We start from the raw sequence: 18,588 nt of genomic DNA on the forward strand, positions 1-18,588 counted from the left end.
CAATAAGTTACCACCATTCTTTTTTAAAAAAATAACATATCAGCATTTAATATAAAGATTGAAATTTTTTTGGTCTGTATGTAACTTTTGAGGCACCACATATTAGAAGACGCTTATTTGCTGAATTAAGACACACTTGCTGAATTAAGACACACTAATTTGCTATGTTATGACATGCATTTTGTAATTGTAATTTGAAGTCGCATAGTATTAAGGCGCTGTATTGTATAGCGTACAGCATTTCATTAATGTGGAGTATCATTTTTGGAGATGTTGATTTGAAAGCCGTGATTAAATGATTCACTTGGCACAGAATATTACTATTAACCCAATATTAGTGTGAAAATTTCAATATAATAAAATGCAGTATAAAAATTTGGATCTTATCTGTACGTGCAACTTTTGACTGACTTACGCCCTTAACTTTCTGTTTTGCGTGATCTAAATCTTCTCATTCACAAGAGTCAGCAGCTGAACTCAATTGGCGGCAGTTCAATATTAAAAAGAAAATTGCAAGTGCGCAAAAATTGTGTAATTTTTAATTGCTCTCAAACGAAGTTCGTGGCAATTTTATTAGTACTGTAGTAGTTTTAATTCGATTTTTGGCGTGACCGATTTTTCGTCTGACCTATTTGACTTTTCTTTGTTTCACCTTCAGTCACCCCACCCGTAACCCTACCCCCCATCTCTTGACCCCCCCCCAATGGCCGTATCTCTAAACCCCAACCCTTCGGGGTACTACCGAAGCCAACCGCTCGCCTGCCGTTTGAAAGTAATTCGCCCGACGTTAATCGGTTGTTTTTTTAAAATTTTTTATTGGTTATTATGGTATTTGAAGCCATCCTTAGTGAATTAAGTTACCCACCTCCCCGGTACTGAAGCAGGCTGCAATTGATTCGAGCTCTCACAAGACGGTTGAGAGAAATGCTTCCGTCCTCAGTCGTTTATGTTTGTTACATAACTCCCGTACATAGGACTAAGAAAATGTCGCTATTTAATCAAGACAGTTAATAGGGACATTATCATTAGAATTTTGAGTCTCTTGTATGAAATGAGTTTTAAACAATTTCGAATCCGCAATCTTAAGTGCATGAAAATCATTCCTTATGAAAACGCAAAATAAAAGTTAGGAGAAGCTAAATTAGTAGTTTAATTTTAGAATATCTATGCAGGCAGCCGAGTTATTTAAAATTAATTGATTAGATATAGGGAATTAGTACTGATAAATATGTGATCACTTTTTGGCACCGGGTTTTGGCGCCGGAGCTCCAGCTTTTGGAGGGGGGACTATATTCTGTACCGCTTTTCCAAGTTGTACTTGTCTTGCATTTTGCCCAAACTCGAGGGTACTCATAGTCTCGGACTGGTTACTTTCTAAAGGACTGCAGTTTACAAATATGCATGCTTTTGCGTCGCCCCCTAGCGATGGCTGAAGTAACTGCGTCAGTTTTGAGTTCCTGTATGGCACGTGAACTGATTTTGTTCTCAGAGCTGCAAAAATTTGACCCAAAGCACTCAAAGACTTGTTAATAGCTGCAGCTTCGATCAAAGTTTGACCTTCCGCGCCACTTTTGCTGACCTTTTCTGACCCCGCAAGATCAACCAGGGTCAAACTTCCTATTGTTCGCCCACCTGTCACGTTGTCTGTAATTTCGACATTGATCTTGAGAATTAAATGTGACCTGGAACTATTTGTGTTCATTTTTGTTTGAGCTACGTGTCGGTTTTCGTCTCCGCGTTTTATCATCTTTTTGACGTCTCCAACCTCGTTTATGTCCATTTCGAGAGCATTGTCAACGGTGACTGACTTTCCAACGATTCGAATCATGATCTCTTTGGGCTCTTTTTCTTTGGGGTCGCGAAGGAGGTCTTTCACGTTTTCGTTGTAGACTTCGAGCATGTTGGCCGATATTTTGACAGTGACTTTTTCTCGTTGCTTAGCAACTGTGAGCAATTCCTGCACTGCGCGCAAATTGACTCCGGGATCTTTCTCGGGACCCATCATAGTAAAAGTTTTTCCTAAAAAAGAATATATAGATATAGGCATGAACGAGAAAATTATAAAGGAATAACTAGATTTTAAACAAAAGTTGGCAGACAGAAATTTGAATGCTCTTGTATTTTAGAATATATATGTACATATGTGCTAAAATACACTATAAAAGCAAATAACCTGGGGTTACAAGCAAAAAGATTGGTGTCCGAGAAACAAGCTAAAAAACCTAAAAATTTCGACCTGAATTGTTCCATCTCTTCCCTAAATATTCAACTGGAGCACTTTTTCAAAGTATTCTAAAAAATAAAACGCTCTATTTCTGATTTCTTGCCTGTTGAGAAAATTATAGATAAATCTTTCTTGCAATTCACACTATTTTGCATTATTCCAATTAAACAAGAAAATTTTTCTCGTATCAGTATAACTAAGATATGTTGTGCTACTTGTTCAAAAATTGATTATTATATCGCTTCCTCCGACAAGCAAATTGCAAAAAAGTATTACATTCTAATTTGCGTAAAAATTTTTCTTCCTGATTGCTTCCTGAAAATTACATCATGAAATTAAGAGAAAAAAAATTCATATCTTGCTTGAGCAACTATGAAAAAGTTGTGCTCACTGTTCAGATATCGGATTTGAAACCAAACTACTATTTTTGAACCTTTTGATGAAAGCTTTTTTATTTAGTTTTAAGAAAAGTTCTTAATTAATCACTATAGTGAGTTCAAGAAAAACTTTTGAGGCATTTCACAACATAGCCTCCCTTTACGAGATTATGAACCAACCCCCATTATGGTAGGATTACCATGGTTATTGGGGAAGCTATACGTTATATCACCACTAAGCTGTGAGGCCATGATGGAACCTAAAGAAGTACCCAAATAAATCCAGAGTTTAGCTAATTTTTAATGCGTTCGGTACCAAACAAATTTTAGTTTTCGTATTTATTTTCGAATAAATTGAATATATTCTATTTAGTATCCGCATGAGCTGTTTTTCTACAAATGACAAAATCGAAATAACAAGATGCATGTGCAATTTTTGTTGAGACAGTTGCTGAAATTTTGCAGTGGGAGAAGTTAAAATATCACAAGTTGTTATATAAATGGCGAGAAGTTGATTTCCTATAACTTTTCGGATTTTTCAGTCTCTGAAAATCAGGCTCATTATCTCGAACAATTACGCGTTTCGTGGCTAATTTCAGGGATCTACTCTCTTCCCCCAATGCTTTTTACGCCCCTGCCAGTTTTTTGGGAGAAGCCCGGCTCGGAATTTTCCTTCTAATTAGAAAAATGGCAGACTCAATTAAAGTTGGACCTCTTCGCAATGGAGAACATAACTCTCGACACACTATTTGGCCCTCAACTGGAACGAGTTTATTTCCCACTTGGATCCATCTATGCAAACACCATCAACGAAGCATCAGCACAATCCAAACAGGAAGGGTTAGCCCGCAACGCTCAACTGAACATAAATAGGTAAAACCGTTGCCAACCTCAAGTATAAATTGTAATTATATGCGGTGATAAGCGCCCGAATCAAGCAGATTGATAGACTGTATCAGTAATATATCTCAGCACTGGAACTGAAGGAAGGAGATTGGTTTATAGTTGAAACCCGCACTTCAGCTTTGGCAGCCTAACTAAAACAGAACTTTGGTGCATCATGGAGGAGGCTTTTTGGACCCAGAAATAGCGTGTTCGACCGCTATAGGTTACTATCGAGAAAACGGACAAAAGAAGAATAATTTGAGCTTTTACTTGCAAAGTTTATAGAATTTTCCGAGATTTGTGATTTCGTAATCGACAAGATACTCTGATAATAGACCTCTTCATAGCTAACATACATGACGCAGAGATTCAGTGAACACTCTTTAAAGAGACAGTTGACTCCGGCCAGGCAATAAGATGGGCGACCAGCAGGGAACTTTGTAACCGAAATCAACCCCTCAAGCGAATGACGAGCGACAATTTTGCAAGGCGAATTTCCAACCAAAAACACGACACACAAATCAAAACTGCGAAATTGCGTTATATCTTGGTCCACAATTTAGAAAGAAAATTGTGGTGCGAAGGGAAAAACTTGCAACCATTTTGGTTTACAAAATAATTTCGCTCGAGTATGCTGTAAAGCAGAAAATAACCCTTCATGAAATCATCGCTCAAATGTTGATTCGACCGACTCGGTCGCAACCGTTGATTCTGTGAACGATATCACTGACATGAACTACAACCCAGAATGCGAATCTGATTATGATAGTTCCGATGACAATATGTTAGCAAGCATTGCAAGTACTACCTTTCAAACTGAACCTAGAAAACAACACTTCCTATTGGAAACACAAACGTGGGTCTCTGGGTTGAGTCTAGAAGTGTCTGGAGCATTCTAAACGATTCAATAGCTGCATTGGCTAACAAACGCGAATATACCAATTGCTGTTATTTGAATGATGCAAATCCTAGTGGCAAGTAACGATTGGCGCATTAAGGATACAAAATGTGTGGTGATTTGTGATGGTATAAAGCCTCTAATTGGTCGGGAGCTATTTGATGACCTTGGTATCAAGTTACTCAAACTCTAAACCCTACTGAAGATGAAGAAACAGTAACCCCAAATGAGCTCTTACCAGAAGAACACTGGAAGCACTATTGAAGTAATGAGGATTTGCAGCGCAAAATGAGCAATTCCACTCAAGGGGCAGGGGCTAGAATTCGAGAATTAGCAAACCTCAGATTACGACTCACTATTCCTTAACTAGAAAAATACAGCGCGCAATGCCCTTAAAGGAGTGGGCTGTCCAACTAAAACTTGCACCCAAACAACTTCCTCAAAAATGCTCAAAGCATAACCTGAATTGTTTGTATGAGGTGTTGGCTTCAGGTTCGGTTGTTCACAAAGTCGACGATCATGCATCCGTAATCCATGAACCGGAGAAGCTTAGTATAACCGTTTGAAATAATGATTTTGTTAAGGTCGGGACTTTTAGAAAAATAACAAGTAAAGATAGCCAGTCTAGTAAAAGAGTTCATAAGAATTCAAAACGGGGATCGTAAGATGAAACACAGGAAACGTGACAACACTAGTGACTTATCTTCAAATCACCCAAACGTTTCACGCGCAATGCGAGTGCGTATGCCGAAGGTACCCACTAATATTGCCCCCGAGGGCCTTAACAAATCTACATACTATCTTTTTCGATTGAGTCGTTATTGATAACAGCTCCACTAACCAATACAGGCAAACTTCAAATTCCTAATTAGTCTGCATTCCGGGAAGCATCAAAACAAATTCCCCCTCGTTCTGGTAAACGAACCAAAAAAAACCCAAAGTGTTATGGCTTTGATCAATGAGTCATCTGGGGAGTCAACTTATTAATTTTCTTCTAACTAGCTAAATCCGAAGAGAAAAAGACACGCAGGCTGTGTTGAGTCTTTGCAGCAATTGACCATGCAATCAATAGTAAACACAGCAGCTCAAGTTGAGCCAATCGCGAATCAGTTCCCTTCCCCTGCCAATGGTAATGTTTCACCCATAGACCCAAGAATTCGCCTCGCGGATCACAGTCTTGACGACAACATCACTTTTGATGAGGAAGATACCGATTTCGATTGAAACTGTACCTTGAGGAGCAAACTTATTTTTTACTAATATCTTTAGCTATCACAACCAGTACATATGTTTTAGTTGCTATATAACCGGTGATTAATTGTTAATTTGTTATCAATATTGTTCTTTCTCTTTTCAAAATAAGTTGATTTCAAAATTTTGTCAAAATGAGGGAAATGTCGTGCATGCTAATTCATATACCTAATCTAGTGCAGTAAATTTCAAATACAATGTACTTATTTTATTTGAAGTTCAGTTATAAGGAAGTAATCTCTACTTCCCTAGAACTTTAAGTTAACTTGTGTTGTTCACCCATATGTCTGCTGTCTTATTCAAGCATTGGGAATAATTATTTGTTCGCGACTTTCAGTAGCTGCTGAATTTCATTCTCTTACTTTTGCTTCTCGCGTACAGTTGCCCAATTTAAACCACTAATTTTAATATTCGTCTTCACTCTCAAATTTAGAGGGCAAAATTCAGTGATAAGGTTCGTCTAGCGATTAGTTCTACTAAATTTAGTAAAGCAAACACACCAAGCGAAACAGTTGTCTGAAAAGGTGAAAGCTAACTTGAAGTTACAGTACACAATTCTGTTTGTGTACGACATTGTAAAAAAATAGCATGCTTGCCCGCGGGCGTAAAAGATATTAGCCCACTAAGCTGTGGGGATGCAGAATAGATTCAACTTCAGATGATATCAGTAACTCCAAGCAACGTCACGAAACCTATACTTAAAAGTTTTTGATTATTTTTCTCGTCTATAGTCTTTTTGTCGTCAAAAACGGGTTAAATATTTAAAACCAGGAGGGTGTTTAGTACATGAGCAGTTCTTTGAGAGCATTGGTGGTATCTTTTTGTACATATGACCTCAGCTGGTCGACAGTTGTTTCAGAACAATTTGTCCGACGTTAGTCGATTCTTTTTGTTTATTTTTTCTCCGAATTGGAACGTTTCAATGATAATAGCAGGAATTGCATATAACAAACAAACTTAACTATAGTTCCATTAAACGATCTTTACTTGTCACTTCACGTTTTTATGCGACCACTTTTGATCAAGTTACACTGAAAAAAATGCTGGTAGCAGGCGTCTATACATGCATTTGGAATTCTGTTCATAACTAAATTCAGCCATTTTCTTATATAACTAGCTGATTCAGCTCTCAGTTGCTATGAAACCTAAGATTGCGCTCAGGCATTGGTGCAATCGACTAAAAATGTTTCAGAAATTTAATAAATAATAACTAAAATTACTAACCGGATCCAGTTTGGCCGTATGCAATAATGCACACATTGTACCCATCCACAGCAGAAGTAATGACCGCTTTTGTGTTCTCAAAAATGTCACCTTGAGTCACTTTTTGGTCGTAAACCTTGTCAAACTCAAACGTCATTTTCTTCCCATGAATGTTCGTGAGCGAAATGGTGTCATCTGCAACGTTTAAGCAACTTGACTTGTCTGGTTTTACTCGACAGAAAACTCTAATGTTTCCTCGTAGTTCTTGCAACTGATTGTAAAGGAGTTTGCGCTGTAACATTTCTTTTCTGTACAAAGCTCGGACTTCCTCGATTTCGGACCCAAGATCAGATTCGCTTCCACGAAGTTGGAAATAACTCTCTGCTAGTGTTTTGAGCATATGTTTCATTTTATCGAACTCTTGTAGGACAAAGTCTTTCAAATTATTGTACTGTTCGTCAATTTTCTTAGCTTTTTCGTTGGCACTTTTGATCATTAGTTCCATTTCTTTGGTAATTTTTGGTCCAGTGTCGACTAAAACGGGAACTGGGGATGCAGTTTTTCCCCCGGACCCTTTAAAAGAGCCCCCCATCAATTCGGTTTTCTCCCGGAGCAACTTTGTTTTCTCTCTTTGTACCCCCTGCATCTGCATAAATGTGTTTTTGTTGTCGGCTTTCACTGTATTCAAATTTGCATTCATAGCTCGAAGTTCCTCTTCTAAACGAGCGCACTTCTTCTGAGATTCAGCTAAGCTAGACTCCAAGTTTGCTATTTTGGAATCCTTTTCTTTCAATTTGGCTTCCATGTTTTTAAGTGCCTCCGCCTGAAACATAAATCAAATTGCGGAAACTATAATTTAAGAACAGAACTTTTAGAGCTGGTTGTCGGCAGTTATCTGATTTCTAGCAATTACAATTTGACAAAAATTTTTTCTGTAGCATTCTTTAAGCATCACCCATATTTTTCGATCTAACAATAAAACTACATCTTATGAGCCACATTTTGATGCACTTCATAGAAGGGCAATTTTTAGCCAGATTAATTAAAACAAGACTCAGTCGAGGGCTGCACTTATGAATTTATGAACAGATCGTGCTCCGATCTATAAACGTAAATAGGCTCCACATACTAAAAAAGCTCGGCTTGACTTTGATGATGATGTTGATTTGTTAAACAGTTTTTTTTGGATTGAGAGAAGAGAAAAACCCTGAGGGCACGTTTAAAAGCTGGAAATTCACTGAAGTCAGTCACAAAAGAAAGAAGTGAGATCCACGAAACAGCGCCTTGATAAGATTAAGACCTTCTGCCCAGTTCTGTTCTGTATCTTGGCACAACAACCTTTATCCTGCGGGAGGAGTTATAGAGGATGTATTTTTTGTAAACATTTTCAATAGGTAATTTGCACAGTTCCGATTGTGAAAAACATGCAAAATTATACAGCAAGACTTTAACTTTATTAGTTGCTCGATGTGCCAGTGCAATTTCTGCAGAAGTCCATCAGGATACTGAACTACGTAATTTAAGTCAACAAACACGCAACTATTGCTCCTGTACATAACAAGTCTTTTCATTAAGTAAAAGCTCCTACTGAGGCAATTTTCATAACCAAACATTTTACGGAACAATTTATAAATTCAGAAACTATTAAGCAGGTTTAAAAACGTTAAGTGGACATTAGTGCTAATGAATTTTTTTTGAAATGCTGTTAGAATGAATAATTTGTACTAGTCTATAGATCGCTTAATTTGAGCATCCTCCTACGGAGAGATTTAATTAATGCATTCTGGTATGATTTCCTTTTAATGCTTTCAGTCGGTAAATTGCTCCAGATAAGGATTGGGTAAAAATCAATAATTTTAGTACGTTTTGGACTAAAATCTATATAGTTAGACGCACCATGCTTGCGAACTGATTGTTGCTCTGATTTTTTTGAGCTCTCTTTTGCTATTATCGCAATAACTGTTCAAAATCGTCTTCAAAAGAGAATTGTTCATCGTCGGAAACATTGATAAATAAGACAAAACAAATTTCTACAATACTATATTTCAGACCAGAATTTGATAATTATTTAAGATTTGTTGGCATTCAGCTCTAAGATGCTGCTATACATCAGCCTGGAATTGGTTTAGATTCGTTTTAATTTCTACAATTTTTCGTAGTGTTTGGATGTAAATCAACCTTTTAAATCTAAAAGTAGTTTTTATGCAAAATGGTATTTTATCATGAACCGTCGAAGACGTTTGATATCTTAATTCTACTTATGCAAACAAAACACAGCAATTACGCAGAGTTTTTTAAAAATTATCATTAAATAGAAAATATTACCGCTTTCGCCTTTGAAGCAATTTACTTTTCTTGCTTACAGGACTCTGATGAAGACTTGCATTTCACTTTTTCATTTAACTTTAATGCAAAAGGAAAAGTTTTTATAATCAGGTTTTTCTGGTACCGTTTTTTCTTCATAGACTCTGTTCTTCTATTATCAAATCGATAGAAGTACTTCAAATACTTTTATAATATATTATCATGTTTTCCAGCTCCCAGAAGCTCTTGCCATTATTTTGTTTTCATGCAATCTATTTTGATGTTTAATTTCATCTAATAAATTTGCTAACAAGATCATCTTCCCTGTTATATTAAAAAAAATTAATTTGAGTTTTTCCCAGCTTTGAAGAAGATAACAATAAGAAGGAGGCTCGTTAATGTGCGCTCGGACATGATGTTCCGACCCGAGCTCATGTCCATTTTCGTCTTAATTCTTTTGAGATAACAAAAATAGATGTTTGAATTTTAAAAAATTGTTACAAAACCTAACTACTAATTGAATAACATAATGCCATGCCTCATTACAGCGCTCACGAGATCTGCCATTGAAAAAATTACGAGAAAGAAACAACAAAATAAGCAAAAAAAATTCACGGCAGAAACCCGATATCTAAATTTAAAAGGCCCTAATAACAACCTCAAATTGCAATCAGAAAAACCTTAACTACACAAAATTAAACGTTTTTTAAAACAAATAATTTCAAAAGTCTAAAAAATGTTTTGCTTATAATGACTAATTTTTGATACGTTTTTTGAAAAATTATTATGAATTCAATGGGACCTGTCTTTGGTTAAAATAAGCCACAGAAACGGACTAAAGACGCAGAAAATCTCAAAAAATTACGAACAATTTGCAGAAACACAAATTATTGAAGCCGTTGAAATCAGTAGCTATAAACTGAACATTGTTTTTTTACTTCAGTTTTTACTAGAACTAATTCAGCTAAAAATTATACTGAAAGAATTAATAAGTTCATTTGGGCTACATTTAAAAATCATTGGGATCTGTTATTACCTGAATCAAGTAAAAGAAGAGAAAAAGAAACACAAATACACCCCCCACAAAATTTTCATGAAAACTCATCTTGTCCACCATTTGACTATATAAATGTTTGTTATTCAAAAGTTATCAATCCAACATTACAACATGTCATTGACTATGAAAACAACAACAAATACAGGCAAAACACAAAAACTCAGTAAAAAAGTGCAAGAAAGTGTCGAAGCCATTTAAACCATGCACATTTCTCAGAAACCTTTTCCTACAATCCATTGAACGTCTTCTCTAATCCAATGGGAACTACCAATTTTAGGATAATGTAATAAGATTTCAAAAAAAAAACAAAATTACGCAAGAAAAGTGTACAAAAATTAAAAAAAAAATTTTGAAAACTCGTGCATCGAAGTCAAAAAGTCAATAGTTATAAAATAAAACAACTAAGTAGATAAATTTTGGTTTGATTAGTAAGGAAAGGAGGTCTGTCATTACTAAGACTGACTTAAGATTCACAAAAATTGGTTTAAGTTTGATTAATGTTCGAAAAAAAATTCTAAAAAAATTTCAAAGACTTAACAGCCATTGAATTCAATAGCTTTCAACGGAAGTCAATAAATACGCTCAGATATGCCATGATGTCAGGAGAATGTTTGCATGCATACGTAATCAATGAGACATCAAAATAAGTCTTATGAATATGAAAAAAAAAACAAATTCAGGCAAAAACCAAAAATTCTGTAGAAAAATGCGACGAGAAAGTTTTGAAGCCATTGAAACCGTAAGTTTTCTCCTCTGAAAACTTTATCAATCATCCATTGAACGTCTTCATTAAAACAATGGGAGTAATCAATATTAGGTTAACTTGATAAGGTTTCAAAAGGAACCAATGATACGAAATGCCCAAAAACTAAAAAAAGTTAGAAATCTTGTGGCATTGAAGTCTTATAAGCAAAAGGTAGATTATAAAACTGCTAACGAGATTAATTTTGGTTGCAGTAGGAAGGAGGGTGGTCCTATCTTTACTGAGACTGACTTACAGTTCACAAAATAGGATTATGATTAGTGAATATTAAAAAAAATTTGAATTTTTATTTTCAAAGTCTTAACAGCCATAAGCTGTCCACTCAAAGCACTAGATACTAGATAGGTTCACTTAACGCTCTTTACGAAACCTTTTGCTTTTTTAGTCAAAGAGTTTATGCCATAGATTTCCAAAAATTTAGTAAAACCTCAAATAGAAAATCAAAATTTCATTTAAAATTACGAAAACTGAGATACGACTCCAAAAAAAAAAACATGAGCGATTCCTTGGAAACTAGTTTTTTGTTCATTGGGCTTCATTTGATTGTAAATGAGGTTTATAAATAACGGAACCTCGATTTGAAAAGTGACTGGTCTCTAGGTGACTTGAAAAAACAAAAAAAATATGCAAAATATTCTAAAAAAGGCTCTCAAGTAAAATTCAAATTTTTCGATAGTAAACTTCCCAATGAGACCAGAACTAGTCTTTTTTGTCTTTCGTCTATTAACAGAAATTTGATTTTTTTTGTGGTGTGAAATGTAATTTTGACTTTAAACCTCGATAACTCCTCGAAAAAAAAAACGAAATTCAAAAAAATCTTTTTAATTTCAAATTCTACGCTGGATGAGCTTTTTAATGATACCACTCACATTTCTCTACGATGAATATGTTGATCTGAACACAAAAACCCCATTTGAGTATATAGTTCCTCCCCTGCAAGTGGGGTCGAAACAAATATTTATCAGTGCTACCAGAAATTTAAAGTATATATTGCTTCATAATTCAAGCAAAGATTGAACACTGATTCCGAGTAAATAAAAGGTTTTAATTATTGAAAATTGTAAAATATTGGCAAAGCTACAACTTTATCACAAATGAATGTTTTATTACACTTTTCCGTAATTAGAAGTTCTATGCCTACAACTTCTTCATTAATGGAAGATCTATGATAAATAGGACTCCCTTACAGCAGACTGAAGGTATTCACTGAAGGTATTCACCGTGTCTTAGTTTCCGCATGAGACCTCTTAAGCTTCTTAAACTACAAGAAAACAGTTAAATAACAGCACTAACTGTTAAATCTGACGAGGGCTTCGATTAAAATACCTAAGTTCAATGTGAGTTCAATACTCTACGTGAGTATACTATATGTGAGTAAGTTCAATGCTCTACATCTGACGTTATAGTTATTGATATTGCGGGGAAAATCACCTGTCCCGTCAATGCAACTTCCAACTTTCAAATTAGAGCCAAATTTTTCTACATCAACGTCATTCAATTTTCTAACCATGTTTTTTGCTATGTTTGTTAGTTCTAAAGACACCTGGCTCAATTTTTACAATAGTATCATTTTACCAATTGTGGTGTCCAGTCACATCAATATAATAATTATTATAACCTTTATATGATTTTATTATAATTATTATATTATTATAATTATTATAATATAAAACGATATCATGATAAGATGTTATTGTATGATGTTCTACGAATATATAAAATTATGATGCTTAACTATGAGACATGCGTTTCTATCTAATTAGTTTGTTCATACCTCATCAAACCAATCGTCCTGCAAATCAAAACGTTCCAGAAATTAAAATATCTATCTTTATTTTTAATCTTAACTCGAGCATCGATTTATGATGAACGAATTAAATTTTATTTCTTTCGACAGTTCCATCTATTGAAGTTTATATTAATGATAACTCGTTGTAAAGTTACGGTAGTCATCAATAATATATAATAATAATCAACAAACAAAAATTTTAAGTACTGAGATTATGCAGACCATTTTAATGGTATAGAAAATTGCTTTGATTTCATAGCTGAAGCATGCCTTTAATTACTGTTTCATAGAGGTTTGTAATGGTGCCGTGAATATTAGTCGAACGAAAAATTAGCCGAATCAAAAATATTGCCCGAAAAGCAGACATTAACCAATCAGATTTGAGAGCGCGCAAATGTTATTGCGAGAATAATATGTTCGGTTGTGATAGGTGCATATCGGGTCCCATAGGACCCTGGAGCATGGCCGCCGTGGCCCTCGATTTATTACCAAATGCTTTTATTTAATGTGTAAGCGAGATAGATATAGCTGAGAAATATAATAATCGCAGCTATTAATTCTTCTAACTTTCCTGTTTCCGTTTTTTTCTGCTAATTTTCATGTCGGTTATTATTCCGGACACCATTTGTAATAATAGATATTAAATTATACCACATGATAGAATGCGAACAGAATAATAGTTTTTTAAAAGTTAGAATTATGCTTGTTTCATCATAAGCTCTTATTACGATAAGAAAGTTCTTTCTTATTTGTATCGAAAACATATTGTGATAAATGAGATATTCGTAAGGCCGTATCATCGGACGATAAAACTTAAGTTGTTGACAAATATAGTCAAAATACCAATTTTTAGAATCTAATCGAATAAGTATTCATGATTGATGCTCCCCCCCCCCCCCCCCACCCATTTCTGTTTTATTCTAAATGCAACGAATACAAGCGCGGCAGAAGAATATTAACACAAGAAGTCGAGCGAATGTGGCTGAACAAAAAGAGAAAAGGGAAGAGTTAGTGGTAGTTGCGCACCCACCCATCCCCCACTCCACCCCCCCCCCCCCCCCTCTAAAAATTGAGTATTGAAACAAAAGTATATCTTAAATGCCACTTTGTACCTGTTTATTCAGAGTCTCAACTTGCTGCTTTGAAGTCCCTTTGGCACTAGCAGCTATGATTGGGTCATCCAGCCCGACAGTGATGTAAGTTGCAATCGCGTCATCCGGATCATAACCAGACTGTCTCAAAGCTGCCACAATGTCAATGTCATCTTTCCATGATGGAATCGCAGCCCTAAGTTCCGTTATAATTGGTCGCATGAATTCGGCTCTTGCTTCCCAAGCCGCAGGTACTTTTACCCAAAGTCCTATGGAGTCATCATAAAAGTACATGACGTTTCTTTTCTCCTCGACCATGTAGGTTGCAAGTTGACCCCGTTTGGGGTGGTTGAAGAAACCTTCCCTGTCATCTGAGCTATCTGATAGGGTGAAACCAGCCTGGACGTCGATGTCTTGGGCACTGGTACTGGAGATGGAACCCTTGCCATCATCTCGAACCAAGTTACCCTCGGCATACCATTTTGAAGGGAAGGGTTTCCACTCCTGGGAATCCCAGGAATCGAGGTAGTATCTTTGACCTCCGTAGAAAAGACAGACAAACGATTTGCCATTTTTGTGGTGGAATGTCTCGAAAACAAAGTCGTCGTTGTCCACCCGGACTAACTGAGAATTTTTTCCGCCTCCGCCGCCGGCACTGCTGCTGCTACCTGTTAAAAATATTAACCCTCTTTTTAAGAATTAGAGAAAGACTTAAATGATGAAATTAAGAAAATTAAAACACAAAATGATCAATAAATATAGACTTAATTCGTGGCTTTTAGTTTATCATTGTCTTGGTTTCAATAATGTTAATGGTCACAACTTTTTGAGCAGATTTATAGTTCGCCGACGCAATCATTAAACAGTACAGCTTTTGTTAGCAACTCTTAGCTTTTGTCAGAAAACACTTAAATAATGAAATAATACAGAAAATTGACACAAGAAAAGTTTTAATTTTTGACTTGTTTCATTAAATAGCAAGCAAATGTTAGTTTTATTGGCTGAATTCCAAAGTATTCACTTTTATTAGAAACAAGGTAGACAGTAGACCTATACTCAGAACATGAAAAATCTGACATCTAACAGTAGTTACTATTTTTTTGAAATATTGAACGTTTAACCGGAAAGATGACTTGTGTGGTGTCCCACGTGATGAATTGAATTAATGTCCTGTTATAAGTATTTATATTTTCGGCCATCTGATTTCAATATTTTTTATATAAAGGCTATCTGATGCAATTCTCATGAAACTTGTTTCTCAATTTCTACAAAATATCATTAGGTCTAAGAGATAAAACCCCACGAGAAAAACCACTTAATTTCAGATAAGAAATATACCCCCAAGGAAATGAATTTCCACAGAGATAAGCTTCCATTTTAAAATTGAATGTCCATCGTGATAATTTGCTTGTTTGTGATAGTTCAATATCAAGTCCCACAGGTCGCTAAGGCATGGCCATGGCCACGCGAGGATTGGTCAAACGCGCTAAATGCGCAGTTCTTAAACAGTCTTGTGAGTTTCTGCTTTTCTAAAATTATATTGGGTTTTTTTCCGTAGGGTTTTTTTTTAAATAAACCAAAATCATTCTACAATCCACAATTTTAAGGTCTCCCATTTCAATCCAAAACCAAAGAGAATTTTCCAAAAATAATAGGGTTAATATGTTAAATTAAATTTCTCAGCGATTTATTAATCTGAAAATAACTACAATTAGGAGCAGAAAACATATAGGGATAACAAAATAGATTTTTGGAATATATGTCTGACTACTCAAGTTACACTAAACATAAAACTAAACCCTGTTCCTCGTCGATAATTCTCATCAAATTCCACATTGAGTAATCTAGAAAAAATTGAACGGTTTTAATTCGAATCTTCACAAGCAATCCAAAAATGATTTAACTTGCTTGGAGTGCTGTTTTTTATTCTGACAATTTGTTCACTTAAACCCATGAGAACCGGAGAAAATATAAGCGTAGCCATACACTTGGATTCAACTTTTCGTTTTTTATTGGTCGAAAACCGTCAGAAAAAAAACAATAGTTGGTAATCAAGATGGCTTGCCGATGCAAAAAAATCAAGGATCAATTTGAAATGGTGCACTGTGCAATTATTTGCCATTTAATCCACAAGGTTTCCTGTTCTGGCACCCTAAGGAACTGGAGTTCTTAAAATGAAAAAAAACTTATTAAATGTTTTTGCCACTGTCTGAAAATTCCACCGTCTTGTTCTGAAGGTTTGTTCATACCCAATTAGTCCATTTGACACTCAGCAGAATTTGGTTGATCACTTCTAACATAATTGCTTTTTCTGGCTCAACAAATCAATGGCTTTAAGCTTTAATTAGTCGGTTTTAGCTGCTGTTGAAGTCAATGAAATTCTTACAAATATTAATTAACAACGCATTGATACTCATATGCATGGGCAACTCGTCCTTAAAACTGTTTTTGAGATTATTTGATCATTGACTGACTGCATTTTTTTAATGTCATGACTTCTTTATTCGTACACACAAATGAAAGTTTTTCGTTAAGGTTTTCTTCAAAACATTTTTTGGCTCATTGTTCTTGAAAAAAAGTTCTAGAGTTTTAACCGAGTTTAACTCATTTTCAGCTTGAATTTTTGCTAGCCTTAATTTTTATACAATCAGATTGTATTTCTCGTACGTTTTGGTTATTTTCGATAGGATTTTGAGTTGGCTAACTTTTTTATGTTAATGGATTTTTTTATCTATTCTGTTTCGACACCCCCCAGCTTAGTGAGCATAAATCTTCTTTCACTCCCAGGCACACTTATATTGTTCTTACATAGTAAAGTTTTTATAACGACATATAATTTGTAACTGGGGTTCAAAAAACACTGGGAGGGCCAAAACAGAATAGATCCGATTTTTCTTTAGATTTTCAAAAATATTGAAATATGGCTGGATGTACCATGAAAGGGTTTGCCGAACTCTTTGATAGTGCACTATCACTGAAGTCGTTCCTGTAGCTATCCATCTCTGGTTCATACTTTTAACAGATTGGTAATTATCTTTTGAAAAATGACACGTGCTTTAATGTTCCCTGTTTCACTATTGCAAATAATATTTTTATTCATTTAATCTGCTTTATGAAAAGATTGATCTAAAAAATTTTTTTTCTCTTTTTTCGCCAAGTTTATCTATTGAGGCAGCAAAGGGAAACAATTCTAAGTACTTTTCTTACATTGATTTTGCAGAAAACTTTCCTGAAGCTATTGTTAAGTAAAAAAATATATATAAGACTGCGCTTATATCTCACAGTCACGAATTGTTTCGCATTCAAATTTTCGATCTTTGTAGACAGTTTGCAAGTTATCGGCAATTATTTACATGAAAACAAACTTTGAAATACTTTTTAATTGTTAATATATTTCTTTTATTTTGCCAACTATTCCGTTATTCAATACAATAGCAAAAATACAAAATCAATGTTTTTTTTACAGCTTTGCAATGTATTATTATCATACTAAGCTCAAAAATTACTCTTAATTTGATGAAATATTTCTTCTAAATGTCCGTCAGAACTCGTGATACTAAAAAAAGATAAAAAATATTCAGAACTAGTGATGCTAAAAACAAGATAATAAATTTGAATGATTCAGTAATGAATTAGTATTAGACTCAGATCACGGAAGGCCTCGTTGTGTCTCAAATCTTTTTCCAATTAAGTGCTTTAACAGTTATACCACTGCAATCATTCTGCAAAGAAGCCTTGAAGTTTTTTGCTATAAAAAGCGTTAGCAAGAAGTTAAATTTGAAGAAAACGAGGTTCCAGATTTTGCGTCCTATAAAAATTTGATTTGTACATTTTGCCTTATCTTGTATGACTCTTGTAATGCTCGAGATTGCTATAGTACTTAGAAAGATAGCAAAATAATGGAAACGGAATATTTCAATTCTATATATCGAATTTGATTCGACATTTGGAAACTGACCAGCTTGATTTCGTGACGACGAAGCTGCTCCTTTTGAACTTGACGCCATTTGGGAATTGCTTCGAGTTGAAGATGATTGCTGTTTCTGCTCACTTTCAGTTCTGTTTGTTGTGTTTACAGCACCGTTCGATGACACTTTTTTAGTTGTGCCAGAAGCTGAAGCACTTCCGGGCGCCGACGTCGCCTTCGCCTTACCACCCGACCGCCCGGAATCGGCGGCTGCGGGGGTTTGGCTCTGGGCTTGCCGGGCGCTCGCTGCGCTCCGACTGCTCTCGGTTGTTTTGTTTTGGTCTGCTTGTTTGTTATTATTTTTCTGAACAGGTTTGTTGATTTCTTTTTGAGTCGTGTTGTTGTTGTTAGACGGTGAAGAGCCCATTAACGGGTTTCACGTCCATTTTGTTAATTAAACTAGGGCAAAATGTTAACCAAAAGTGAAAATTTTTAGTTAACTTTTGGATAATTGATGAATATGTTTTGATATTATTAAAAATGTCCCCCACGTGAACAATCAGTCGAAAAAATTAATGACGCAAGAACAAACAAAAGTAATCTACGTTAGAAACATGTAAAAGAAATAAAAACAAAAAACATCAACTTAAATTTTCATTATTCTTGTTAAAACTTCAACTCTTTTTTATGTAAAAGGCCGGATCGTTTTAATAATTCACGAATTTACAGTTTGTTTTATTACGCGTTGCTATAACTGATACTACATGTTATTGCATATGAATTGGTTTGAAAATACTCGTGTTTTGAAAAGAAAGTAAAACGAAAAATTCAGAAAATGA

The 18,588-nt window shown here is 35.1% G+C and overlaps 1 protein-coding gene across 1 annotated transcript; it reads right to left on the minus strand.

Moving 5' to 3' along the window:
- Positions 1 to 1,120: 1,120 nt before the first annotated feature.
- LOC142342989 (uncharacterized) lies at positions 1,121 to 18,588 on the minus strand. Its single transcript, XM_075394672.1, has 4 exons — positions 17,801 to 18,588; positions 13,864 to 14,510; positions 6,860 to 7,661; positions 1,121 to 2,019 (listed from the first exon to the last, which is right to left on the minus strand). Exons 1-4 carry the CDS (start codon positions 18,174 to 18,176, stop codon positions 1,235 to 1,237), a joined length of 2,610 nt encoding a protein of 869 aa, XP_075250787.1. The 5' UTR covers positions 18,177 to 18,588; the 3' UTR covers positions 1,121 to 1,234.

The sequence above is a fragment of the Convolutriloba macropyga genome, chromosome 1 (genome assembly GCF_964194025.1).
Source record: "Convolutriloba macropyga chromosome 1, txConMacr16.3, whole genome shotgun sequence".
NCBI classification, from domain to species: domain Eukaryota; kingdom Metazoa; phylum Xenacoelomorpha; order Acoela; family Convolutidae; genus Convolutriloba; species Convolutriloba macropyga.

What these genes read in the sequence shown, in the direction of transcription:
- LOC142342989 (XM_075394672.1), bottom strand. Translation starts at nt 18,176, where the DNA reads ATGGGCTCTTCACCGTCTAACAACAACAACACGACTCAAAAAGAAATC. An exon ending in TTGAGACTCTGAATAAACAG is followed by an intron (nt 7,662 to 13,863) that starts GTACAAAGTGGC and finishes TTTATGTTTCAG; the next exon opens with GCGGAGGCACTTAAAAACAT. An exon ending in ATACGGCCAAACTGGATCCG is followed by an intron (nt 2,020 to 6,859) that starts GTTAGTAATTTT and finishes ATTCTTTTTTAG; the next exon opens with GAAAAACTTTTACTATGATG.